Here is a 12,311-nt window from a genome sequence, read left to right as displayed (position 1 = left end):
AGATGATAGCATATTAAATTACTTAAAATGTTAATTTAGAAATACTGCCTTTGGGGGAGCTCATTTCATAATATATCTTTGATATTTCACATGTATCTTTGACTCATTGGAGTCATTTTGTGTTATCTCAGTTTTTTCAGGCATGTCATCTTCACTTCCAATTTATTTGACCTGCTTCTCTTAGGTGTTATCTAAAAGTTTGTTTGAGGTCGATTTAGTTTGGAGATCTTCTCTAAGCAGTATTTTGTGTTTCAAAATAAAAGAATTTCCTTAAGCAGTATTTTATTTCTCAATATAAAGCAATTGCGAGAATGCCTTTTAAAACAAGATACTTTGTAAGGACTCAAATACATGGTAATATCCTTCAGGAGAATTTTAAGGAAAAAAAAATCTTGCCTCATATTTGCATTTAGGTAAGTTAAATATCCTGTTTTGCCTGTTTGAGAATATGTTCTCTGTGAGATTTATCCTCAGCTAACGCAGCCTTGCATGGAAATTCTTGGTAAATTTGTATTTAGTGGCTAAATGCTGATGTTGGAATAATCTAATTTCTAATTTTATTAGAGGATTTGAGGTAGGGTCTTTGAAGATTTCTGGTTTCTGGGAATCTATATTAATAGTTGTGTTTGTGTGTGTGTGTGCACACACGCCAAATTTTATTCAAAACATGAAAACTTGACTTTTCCTTAGTATAGTTGTCAGTCATACTGTTTTTTATTGCTGGGAAAACAAGCATCTATAATAATTACCCCATGAAGTATGTGGACAAACAAGTAGCAAATATCAAAAAATGTTGATGTGGTTCTTGGCTCAACTACTAGCTAAGTGACTTATTCAGCACCATTAGAGAAGTGTATGATTCAAGGGAAACAAGCAAAAATGAACTTATTGGGACTTCAAGATAAAAAGCTTCGGCACAGTGAAGGAAACAAATCAACAAAACTAAAAGGCAGCCTTGAGAATGGGAAAAGATATTTGCAGATGAAGGGTTAGTATTCACAATCTATAAAGAACTTATTAAACTCAACACCCAAAAACCAAATAGTCCAGTTAAAAAATGGGCAGAAGACATGAATTAGACAGTTTTCTAAAGATTTCCAGATGGCTAACAGACACATCAAACAATGCTCAACATTACTCATCATCAGGGAAATACAAATCAAAACCAAGATGAGCGACCACCTCACACCTGTCAGAATGGATACAGTTAACACAAGAAACAACAGATGTTGGCGAGGATGCAGAGAAAGGGGAACCCTCTTGCACTGTTGGTGGGAGCCACTCTGGAAAACAATATGGACGTTCCTCAAAATGTTAAAAATAGAACTACCCTGTGATCCAGCAATTGCACTACTAGGTATTTACCCAAATGATACAAAAATACTGATTCGAAGGGGTGCATGCACCCCAGTGTTTATAGCAACATTACCAACAATAGCCAAACTATGGAAAGAGCCCAAATGTCCATCGACTGATTAATGGATAAAGAAGATGTGTATATATATGAGATGGAATATTACTCAGCCATCAGAAAGAATGAAATCTTGCCATTTGCAACGATGTGGATGGAGCTAGAGTGTGTTATGCTAAGTAAAATAAGTCAGCCAAAGGAAGACAAATACCATATGATTTCACTCATGTGGAATTTTAAGAAACAAAACAGATGAACATATGGGAGGGGGGAAGAGAGAGAGGGAAACAAATCATGAGAGTTTTTTTTTTTTAAGATTTTATTTATTTATTTGAGAGAGAGGGAATGAGAGACAGAGAGCATGAGAGGGAAGAGGGTCAGAGGGAGGAGCAGACCCCCTGCTGAGCAGGGAGCCCGATGTGGGATTCGATCCCAGGACTCCAGGATCATGGCCTGAGCCGAAGGCAGTTGCTTAACCAACTGAGCCACCCAGGCGCCCATGAGAGACTCTTGATAGAGCACAGACTGAGGGTTGGTGGAGGGAGGTGGGTGGGGGATGGGCTAGATGGGGATGTATTAAGGGGGGCACTTGTTATGATAAGCACTGGGTGTTGTATATAAGTGATGAATCACTGAATTCTATTCCCTGAAACCAGTATTGCACTGTATGTTAACTAGAATTAAATTTAAAAAATTTCTTAAAGCCTCAAAATGTTTAAAGTTACACTTAATAAAACATACACACAAACACACACACAAGAAAAGTGTATGATTCAATTCATGCCCCCAGAAAAAGTAAATTACTAGGTGTTGATGGTGATTAGTAGAAGCTTGCAATGTAAAATCTTTGAAGGCTAATGGTCTACTACAAATACGTAAGCCTGGATAGGTTTACTTTTGTTGTGGATAAGAAAAGATAATTACTAAACAAATTTGTTGGCAAATTTGCTAAAGTGATTTAATATGCTGAAGAAATGAAGATATTCTTAAGGATTTTAGCTTCTGTTTACATTGGAAACCACTACTGCTCAATGATTATGTTCATTAAAAACTATCCAAGATGGATGACTACCAAGAATATTTCATAAGCCTTTTAAGTTACTCTTTGTATTGGCTTATATTTAATTAAGTTTTCATGTAATTTTGTTGTTTTTGTAATTGATGCACAAGATAGCAGTAGCCTTCGGGTATTATAGAACTAATATGGAAAAGTAGTGCCAATAGGAAGTTGCTATCAGACATTTTATGTTGATAAATGTCTTCATTGTTACAGAAAGTCTGAGGAAGAGCCTTGTTCACATCTCCATTAGAATGAGCATTGTGTATTAATACATATGAAGGCATTATAAGCAGTTACTATCTGATACTTGATTTCTTGATCTGAATTTGCATTTCATACCATAAAAAATCTTTTTCATTCAATATATATTGAGTATTTATAGATAGCTGAGACACAGTTCCTAGCCCCTTTGACCCCAGAGCTTAATTTCTGCTGTGGCCTTAAAATACTGTGAAAATGTGATTAGTGTCCTTTGGTAGTAGAAAGTGCTTTAATACCATTTATTGTAGCTCTAAGTGGTTTTCCCCCCACCTTATTTTTTATAGTAGGCATATGGTGAGGAATTGGATCAGATGTTGTCTGAGAAAAATTAGTACTCTTAATGATATAAATGTACTTATTAACGCATATTCTTGGTTCTTTACACAAACTTACTTGTAAACCTTTTGAATTACATGTTAGTAAATATGAAAACTTAGAACTTAACCAAGTTATTAACCTGTTATTCAAGGTGCTTTATCTGTTTTTCTCATGTAATTAGCAGTAATGTTGCCTACAAAGAGTTGGCTAATGTTGGTAAATTTTATAATTTAATGAGACACTGTTCTTTTTTTTTTGAAACAAAGAATCAACTTCAAGAAACTAACTTTCTAATTCAGACTTACTTAAGATTACAGAGTCTTGGCCATAGAAAAGTTTCTATTATGTATCTTCTATATGAGCTAATTCCAATTGTTTATTAAATAATATTGGGGGCGTTTCACGGCTTAATGATGCAAACAAAAAAAATTTGAAGACAGACTTTACACCCCAAGTAATACTTTGTACCATAACTTTTGGATACGTTTTCTTCAAATTAACATAGTCAATTCAATATTCTGTACCTGGATGCTAGATACTCTGTTGCTTGTTAGAAGAAAAAAGTGTTCTTTCTTCCTAAGATCTAACCATTCTGGATAAAGTTGTTAAATTCATGTCCAAACTCTTTTCCCTTGCCACCAAATGATACCAAGATTTGTAACTTCATAGGACATAGAAAATTGGCATTTTCCCAAATTTTTGAGAGTCCCACTTAATGGTATATGTGTGACTCCTGCCCCCTCAGCTTTATTATTACTAACATGGAGATTATTGGCCTGAGTGTTAGTGTTTACTTTCTATCCTGTTTTGCCCACTTTATCCTCCAGTTTTTTCAAGATTGAAATAAATTGTAATACCCTAACCTGCAAAACTGAGTTTGAGTCTTCTGTGGATTTTGTTTTCTTTTGTATTTTAAAGTCTTTTCCTCATAACCTACTCAGTCGCCTCCATTTAAATGTAACTTTCATTATAAGAAGACATATGCCTGGGGATAGTGTAGATGAAAAAGTTGGAAGCAAAGCTCTAATGTTTAACTTTTGGCTTGCTCATATTTGAGAGTGGATTATCTGCTTTTGATTTTTTTTTTGTAGAGCAAAGTGAATCCACTAGAGCAGAGGTCAGCAAACTGGCCTACAGTCCAGATCTGGCCCACAACCTGTGTTTTTTTTTGGCCCACTTCTCTAGAATTGGTTTTTAGATTTTTAAATGGTTGGGTGGAAAAAGAATATTTTGTAACACATAAAAAATACATGAAATTAAGATTTCACTATTCGTAAATAAAGTTTTATTGGGACACATTCATGCTCATTTATTTCGGTATCAAATGGCTGCTTTTGTGCTACAGAGGTGTCATTGAGAACATAGATCATATGACCTGCCAAACCTAAAATGTTTACTGTCTGGCTCTTTACTGAAAAAAGTTTGTTGACCCCTGCCCTGGGGCGTGATTCACCACAAAAGTAAGAATGGCTCTTAGAGACTTGTCACATTTATCTGTAGGTTCTTTAACTTAGGCATAACCTCATTTATTTGGACCACAGATGAAAACCTGGAAGTAAGGAAAAGTAAAGATTCAGTCCTGGGGCGCCTGGGTGGCTCAGTCGGTTAAGCGCCTGCCTTCGGCCCAGGTCCTGATCCCAGGGTCCTGGGATTGAGCCCTGCATTGGACTCCCAGCTCAGCGGGAGGCCTGCTTCTCCCTCTGCCCTTCCCCATCCTCATGCTTTCACTCTCCCTACCCTCTCTCTCTCTGAAATAAATAATAAAATATTAAAAAAAAAAAAAGATCCAGTCCTTTTTCACTCTTGAGAAAATTTCTTGTCTTCTATTAGGTTCTTTTCATTTTTCTTAATAAAAATCTCCCTCCTGGGAAGCCTGGCTGGCTCAAGTCAGTTGAGTGTCTGCCTTTGGCTCAGGTCATGATCCCAGAGTCCTGGGATCAGGTCCTGCATCAGGCTCCTTGCTCAGCGGGGAACCTGCTTCTCCCTCTGCCTGTTGTTCTCCCTTGCCAGTGATTTCTTTCTCTAATAAAACAAAAAAACAAAAAAACAAAAAAACCCCTCTCCTTTCATTCATGGACCATACAGATACATTGTAGAAAGATAATAAAATACAGATAAATAGATAAAAAAATGACGTACTCTGATCACTTAAGGACTGTATGAATTTTGGGTTATTTCCTTTCAGTCTTTGTTTATTTTTTATTTTTTAACTTATTTTTTATTTTTTAAAGATTTTGTTTTGAGCACAAGCAGGGGGAGTGTCAGGCAGAGGGAGAGCAGGCTCCTCCTCACTGAGCAAGGAGCCCGATGTGGGGCTCGATCCCGGGACCCAGGGATCATGACCTGGGCCAAAGGCAGACGCTTAACCTACTGAGCTCCCCAGGTGCCCGTCTTTTTGTTTTTTTAAAGATTTACTTATTTGAGAGAGAGCACGCCAGCCGGCGTGAGTGGGGGGAGGGGCAGAGGGCGAGGGAGAAGCAGACTCCTCTCTGAGCTGGGAGTCCCAGCACAGGGCACGCAGGGCTCCATCCCAGGACTCCTAGGGCTCCCTCCCAGGACCCCCAGATCATGACCTGAGCCGCAGTCAGATGCTTAACTGACTGAGCTACGCAGCCACTCCTCCTTTCAATCTTTATTAACATTACTATCTAAGCATTTTCTTAATTGCAAACTCAAGTATTTTTAATAGTTATGTGATATTCCATTTTATAAATGTGTTGTGTCACTTAACTATTGTAGGGCAGTTATGTGGTTTATAATTTCAGAATTTCAGTAATCTGCAAGCAATACTACTGCAAGCATGTTTGTAATAAAGCTTTATATGTATTTATATATTTGTCTTTACATGTTGTCTTTACAGGTGGTTTTCCTTTCTGAGACTTCCTTCCTCAGTTTCCAGCATCTCTGGTTGCCCCAAAGTCTGTCCTTTGGTTCTTCAAGCCTTTAAGACTGGATTCTCTATAGGAATTTTGGCGCCCCACCTCCAAACCCAGGCCTGTCCTCAGGCGAAAAACCCATTGAAAAACTCACTCTATGCCAGTTCTTTCTTCTAAGTGTAGACTGTCTTCCAGTTTGTTTTTGTTGTTGTTTCCCATCACCTTCAAATTGTTTAATATTTGTCCAGAGTTTATACTTATCTGCAGGAGGGTTTAGGTTAAAGGACTACACCTTCAATTACCAGGATACCTATGCAATTCGTTTAAACTCTTTAAGAACAGTGACCATATTTTAATTCGCTTTTTTCTCTACAAAATCTTTTTTTTTTTAAAGATTTTATTTATTTATTTGAGAGAGAGAATGAGATAGAGAGCACGAGAAGGAAGAGGGTCAGAGGGAGAAGCAGACTCCCTGCTGAGCAGGGAGCCCGATGCAGGACTCGATCCCGGGACTCCAGGATCATGACCTGAGCCGGAGGCAGTCGCTTAACCAACTGAGCCACCCAGGCGCCCTCTCTGCAAAATCTTAACACATTGCAGATGATCCAATAAAAGCTTACTGAGTAAATGAAATGTTCACTTTGTGAGAATTGTTAATGAATCCAGCTTTTCTAACAAGATAATAGCTTATTTGCCATCCATATATCTTCTTTGATGTATCTCTTCAGATCTTTTGCCCATTTTTAAATTGGGTTATTATTATTATTTTTTTTTTAAGATTTTTTTTTTTATTTATTTATTCATGAGAGACAGAGGAGGAGAGAGAGAGAGGGAGAAGCAGAGGGAGAAGCAGGCTCCCAAGGAGCAGGGAGCCCGATGCGGGACTTGATCCCAGGACCCTGGGATCATGACCTGAGCCAAAGGCAGACGCTTAACCATCTGAGCCACCCAGGCGCCCTGGTTATTATTTTTTTTTAAGAGTTTTTAATATATTCTGGAACAAGTCCTGTATTGGGATATGTGATTTCCCAATATTTTCTCCTGGTCTGTGGTCTTTTCATTATTATCAGTGTCCTTTGTACAGCGTGTTTTTTTATTGATGAAGTCAGATTTTTTAGACATCAGTTTTTCTTTCATTGACTCTGCTTTTGATGTTGATCTTAAAAATCATTATCAGACTCTAGGTCGCACAGCTTTTGTTTTTTCTAGAAGTCTTATTAGGTGTTAAATTTAGGTGTATGATCCATTAGTTAACTTTTACATGAAGATTTTTTTTTTAAGATTTATTTATTTATTTGACAGAGAGAGAGCAAGAGCAGGAACACAAGCAGGAGGAGTGGGAGAGGGAGAAGCAGGCCTCCTGCCGAGCAGGGAGCCCGATGTGGGGCTCGATCCCAGGACCCTGGGATCATGACCTGAGCTGAAGGCAGACGCTTAACAACTGAGCCACCCAGGCGCCCCTACATTAAGATGTTTAAGTTAAGGTTCATTTTTTGCATATGGATATCTCATTGTTCAAGTATCATTTGATGAAAAGATTGAAGAGCCTTTTTTTTTTTTAGAATTGTTTTTATTTATTCATTTGAGACAGAGATACAGAGAGGGAGTGAGAGAGAGCATGAGCAGCTGGGAGAGGGAGAGGGAGAAGCAGACTCCCCGCTGAGCAGGGAGCCCGATGTGGGGCTTGATCCCAGGACCTGGAGATCATGACCTGAGCTGAAGGCAGACGCTTAATCATCCGAGCCAGCCAGGTGCCCCTGAAGAGTTTTTTTTTAATAGCTAACTTTTTTTAAAGATTTTATTTTAAGTAAGGTCTACACCTAACGTGGGGCTTGAACTTAGAATCATCAGGCGTTGCATACTCTATGGACTGAGCCAGTCAGGCACCACTTTAATAGCTAAGTTCTGAATACTTATGTACCCAGTACCAATTTAAGTGTTCTGTTATCTAATTCAGCTTTTCCAATAAGCCATGTGGCAGCTGCTGTTACCCTCCCATTACCCTCCCCTACCCCCAAAATTGAGAAAAAACAAGTTTAGATTACCTGTCCAGAGTTAGAAAACTAGTAAGCTGCCAGAACTATAATTGAATCCAGTTCTATCCCCTTGTAAGGTAGGCGTCAAGGATTAAAATATAGGAGTTACATGAACAAAGTACAATTGAGGAAGATGGCTGATTACACTTTGAAGATTAGATCATATGATGGGAAGTTAGGAGATGATCGCAATATTTTAGGTAAGAAATGATGGTAGTCTAAACAACCAGACAGCTGGTGGGGCACCTGGATGGCACAGTCGGTTAAGCATCCATCTCTTGATTTTGGCTCAGGTCATGATTTCAGGGTGGTGAGATCAAGCCTTGTGCCGGGCTGCACCCCTGGGCGTGGAATCTGCTTCAGATTCTCTCTCTCTCCCCCTGTGGCCCCCCAAAACAAAACAATCACACAACAACCAGACAGATGGAAAATGGTTAGATGTTAAGTGAGGTAGGAGGTTGATATTAGTGACTGGATATTGGTGTAAGAAAGGAAAGAATGAAGTTGTAAGTGGGGAAGAAAGAAGAGTAATGTTGGAATTTTGCCCAGGGAATGGGAAGGAGATAATTGGAAATTTTTAAGAGGAGAGAAATTTGGCTCATAAATAGAAACGTTAGAGCCAGTGTCCTAAGCATATATATGGTTTTGAAAGCAATGAGAGTGGATGAGATTACGTACGATAAAGGGTAGAGAGGAGACTACCATGGATAGAGTACTAAGGAACTCTAACATTGAAAATGGAGTTGAAGAGACAAGTTGAAGTCTGTGAAGAAGCCTGAGAAAAAGCATCGAGACACCGTAAAGTAGAAAGAAGAATTTTAAGAGACAAAGTAGCAACAAAGAACAGTATTATAGGAACGGAGGCGTGCTTTGTAATGTCACGTGCTATGGAGTTTTAAAGAGAGTTTTAAAGGGGGAAATGATAGGGTTATATTGTAAGGCCCAAAAGCAGGAAGGCTAAATTTGTAGTAGCTTCAGTGTTGAGTGTTGAGTGATTTTTTTTTCCAGCAGTACTTAACATTAGAAGGCAAAGGACCTCTGACTCAAGAACACATTGTCAAGTGAATGATAAACTAAACAGTGAGAAATGGAAAGATAAAATACACTTTAGTTTTAGTTGAAGGAGAAGGGAAAGGAGCTACTCTTATGGAAATTTCAATATTGCTCTCACAGCTGATTAATTTGTATGTTTCTTTGAGGTTGAACTGGATCACCACTTAAATATTTTCAGTGACTTTTTATCATTGGTATAAGATCTACAAATAATGAAATGCTGAGAAGTTTTGAAAAATGTTAAGTAAAATAGTAATTTTGTAGTTGGAGCTATAACAAAACAAAACACTGTATTTTAGTATTTGAGCTTGCTTCCTTTATTCTTTATTACTTCCCATCTATTTTGCTCAGCTAGTAGGGGTTTCTCTTGGCACACAGAATAGCCCAAGAACCTTTGACTCCAGGGTGTTAATTTTCATTTTAATGTAGATTGCTATTATGTGCTCTATTTAGGAAAATCTATCTTCATAGAGAAATCGATTTCTGCCCATCTCAGCGCATGCTAATAGCAGTAATAGCAATATAATATAAAAATATTTGTTGCAGTCTGTTTAAATTTTACTGATTTTTGTTTTTGTTATTGAACAGGTTTGATCTGTGGATGAAATGAATCATGATTTTCAAGCTCTTGCATTAGAATCTCGGGGAATGGGAGAGGTAAGTATTTATGAAAACTAAGAATGTATAAACCTCACTTTGATTATTTGAGCCATTGAGACTCATTTTTTTTAACCGTAAATATTCTTGAAAATAGTGGTTATGTCTTCCACATGATGTGGGTTTTTTAAATCTTGGATTATACAATTCTGTATTGTGATTTCAGCTTTTTTTTTTAACCCCTAGCAGTAATTTTTAGTGAGATTGTGTCTAGTTGATTGATCGACTTGGTTTAGAAATTAATGTTTTATATTTTGGTAATGAACCACAATTACTTTGCCCTGAAAAGAGCCTTTCTTTATCCTTGTCCTGCTGTTTTATATATGTATGCTGTTGACTTCAGCCATGCTTAATTGTTCACTATTCTCTCTTCCAAAAATCTCTCCTCGTTTACTGTTTGCTTAATAAACTTCTAATCCTATACAAGACTGTGCTGAGAAATGAGAGTCTTACTATTGTACCATTGCTATCTGTAGTAGAATTAATTACTTCCTCTTCTGACTTTTCATAGATCTTTATACATATTATATTACTTTGTTACAGTTTGTTTTATATTAGTCTTCTCTGTAGATTGTTAGCTTTGAATGACTGACACACAGTGAGCACTCTGAATTTTTTAATAGATTTTATCGGTCCTGTTATTATATGATTTTCATTGGGGCATCCCACTTAACTGCACCATAACATAATATAAGGCATCAAAAATGCTGTTTCCATATACCTAAATTATATTTAGAAAACTTTAATCGCTTATAAAAACCCTTGTGGTCACATCTTTATTTTGTCATGTTCTATGGTACTAACATAATGTGGACTTTGCTAATAGAACATAACAGTGAACAGACATAAGATGTGTAATTAACTGCTTGCTCCTGGAGATTATTTTACTTTGGTAGATTAGAGACCTTCATGAGACTTACTCCATCCAATGCTGTGTGCTCTTCAGATGCAGAAAAAGAGTCCAGTCACTCCTCTGGGCCACAAGAGGGCACCCTGCAGCTAGCTAACCCTTCCCTTCTCCAGAACAGCGTTTTCCAAAGAGTTTGTCATTTTCAGAGGACTGATTTAAGGGTGAGTTAAGGTACTTAAGCATAAGTATTGCCAAAGTAAACTTGTTAGTCTAGTGCATAAGGTAAAATTTTAGTCCCTAAGAAAGATTTGAAAGAGGGAATAATTTTTTAGTCAACAACAAAAAACTATAGAGCTTCACTGCAATACAGTGGCTGCTTAGGCATTATTTACCCTATGGGCGAATAAAAAGAAGCAGTTGAAAAGGGCTTTTGTTTTGTTCACTGCTACTTAGTCTTTAAAAAGTAGAATAACCTATCTTGAAAGCAGGTTTGAACAGTGTTTCAGCCTAGTCTCTGACAAACTTGAACTTGATTTTTAAGAGCAAGTAAAGTCACACCATTAACTTAATTCTTCTAGACCCCCCCCCAGCACTTTGCTTCCTAGATCTACATTGTACATATATTTACCGATTGGCTCATTTTCCCCCTCCCTTTCCAAATAGTAGTTGATAAATGCAAAGACATCTTTGCAGTTAAAAAAATGTCATGATCAGAAATAGTTGGAAGAGTTTGGTTAGTTACTTGAGGGTGGAGGAAGTACACTTGATGTTTTTGGAAAAGAGACAAGCTGGGTTGGAATAGTATGTTGATCTAAACTTAAATCTAGGCTTTCTTAATGGAAATTTCAGATATGCAGAGTACAAGTGGCTGGCTAGGGTATAGACTGCCTGCTTTTTTGGGCAGATAGCAGTAGGTCAGTGCTTCTGTGACCTTCATTCAGTAGAAATGTATTTTTAAATAAGCTGTTACTCACTAATTATTTTTTCTTAACAGTTTACCAACTAATTCTGTTACCTCTAGGAGATAGATAAGAAACCTGCTCAGGTTTCTGTCTCTGGGTTCTGTCTCCCACAAGCCTTTCTATCTTTCCTCATCTCACAGGCAGCAGGGAACCTTCTGGGATTTCCTTCTTTGCCTGTCTCTCTCTCACCAGTCTTCTCCTCCTTTCCTGACAGGTGAGGTGTTTTGTTTTTGTTTTATCCCAGAATCCATTCATTTTAATAAATTAAAAGTAGCCCTGAGTTTCTGGCTCTTCCGTTTTCTAAACTTGCTTGTTTATTTTTTTAATGTGACATCCTTTTTTAATGGATTGCCCTATTCTTGACTTTTTCTTCAAAAATAAAGTTTTCTTTATTATGTCTTAAGTTGTTGTAGATCTCTAATGTAGAAAGCACTGCATTACATACAGGACTGTTTTCAAATGTACTGGGTTTTATAGATCATGGTATTTTGTGCTGACCCATCATCAGAAGGGCAGTCTTTTCTATTTGGTCATCCAGAAATGGGAACAGATCTGTATATTCATCCATTCATAAACTCATTCTTTCCATATTTTTCCATAGCATGTTTTTGTCAAAAGACTTCCTAATTTGTATTACATCATACCGCTTAAAAAGAGCAAAGCTCATTCATAGGAGGTTGGACTCAGTTTCATTAGTATAGTGTTTTAAAACTACACTGCAGGGGCACCTGGGTGGCTTGGTCGTTGTGTCTGCCTTCTGCTCAGGTCATGATCCCAGGAGCCTGGGATTGGGCTCCCGGCACGGCGGGCAGCCTGCTTCTCCCTTG

The 12,311-nt window shown here is 37.7% G+C and overlaps 1 protein-coding gene across 5 annotated transcripts in view; it reads left to right on the top strand.

Annotated features, from left to right (window-relative positions):
- Window positions 1–12,311, top strand: part of PUM2 (pumilio RNA binding family member 2) — a 102,655-nt gene that overhangs the window by 17,197 nt on the left and 73,147 nt on the right. For all 5 annotated transcript variants that reach the window (XM_028099652.2, XM_028099650.2, XM_028099654.2 and 2 more), the window contains exon 2: window positions 9,604–9,672. In XM_028099652.2, coding sequence (XP_027955453.1) covers window positions 9,622–9,672 — 51 coding nt within the window. In that variant the 5' untranslated portion in view covers window positions 9,604–9,621. The remainder of the gene's footprint in view (window positions 1–9,603; window positions 9,673–12,311) is intronic.

Source organism: Eumetopias jubatus, unplaced genomic scaffold (genome assembly GCF_037043125.1).
Source record: "Eumetopias jubatus isolate StellerSeaLion01/CBP00866 unplaced genomic scaffold, mEumJub1_p1.0 scaffold_9, whole genome shotgun sequence".
NCBI lineage: Eukaryota > Metazoa > Chordata > Mammalia > Carnivora > Otariidae > Eumetopias > Eumetopias jubatus.
The sequence above is the reverse complement of the archived record's forward strand: the minus strand, read 5'-3'. Positions and strand labels throughout refer to the sequence as shown.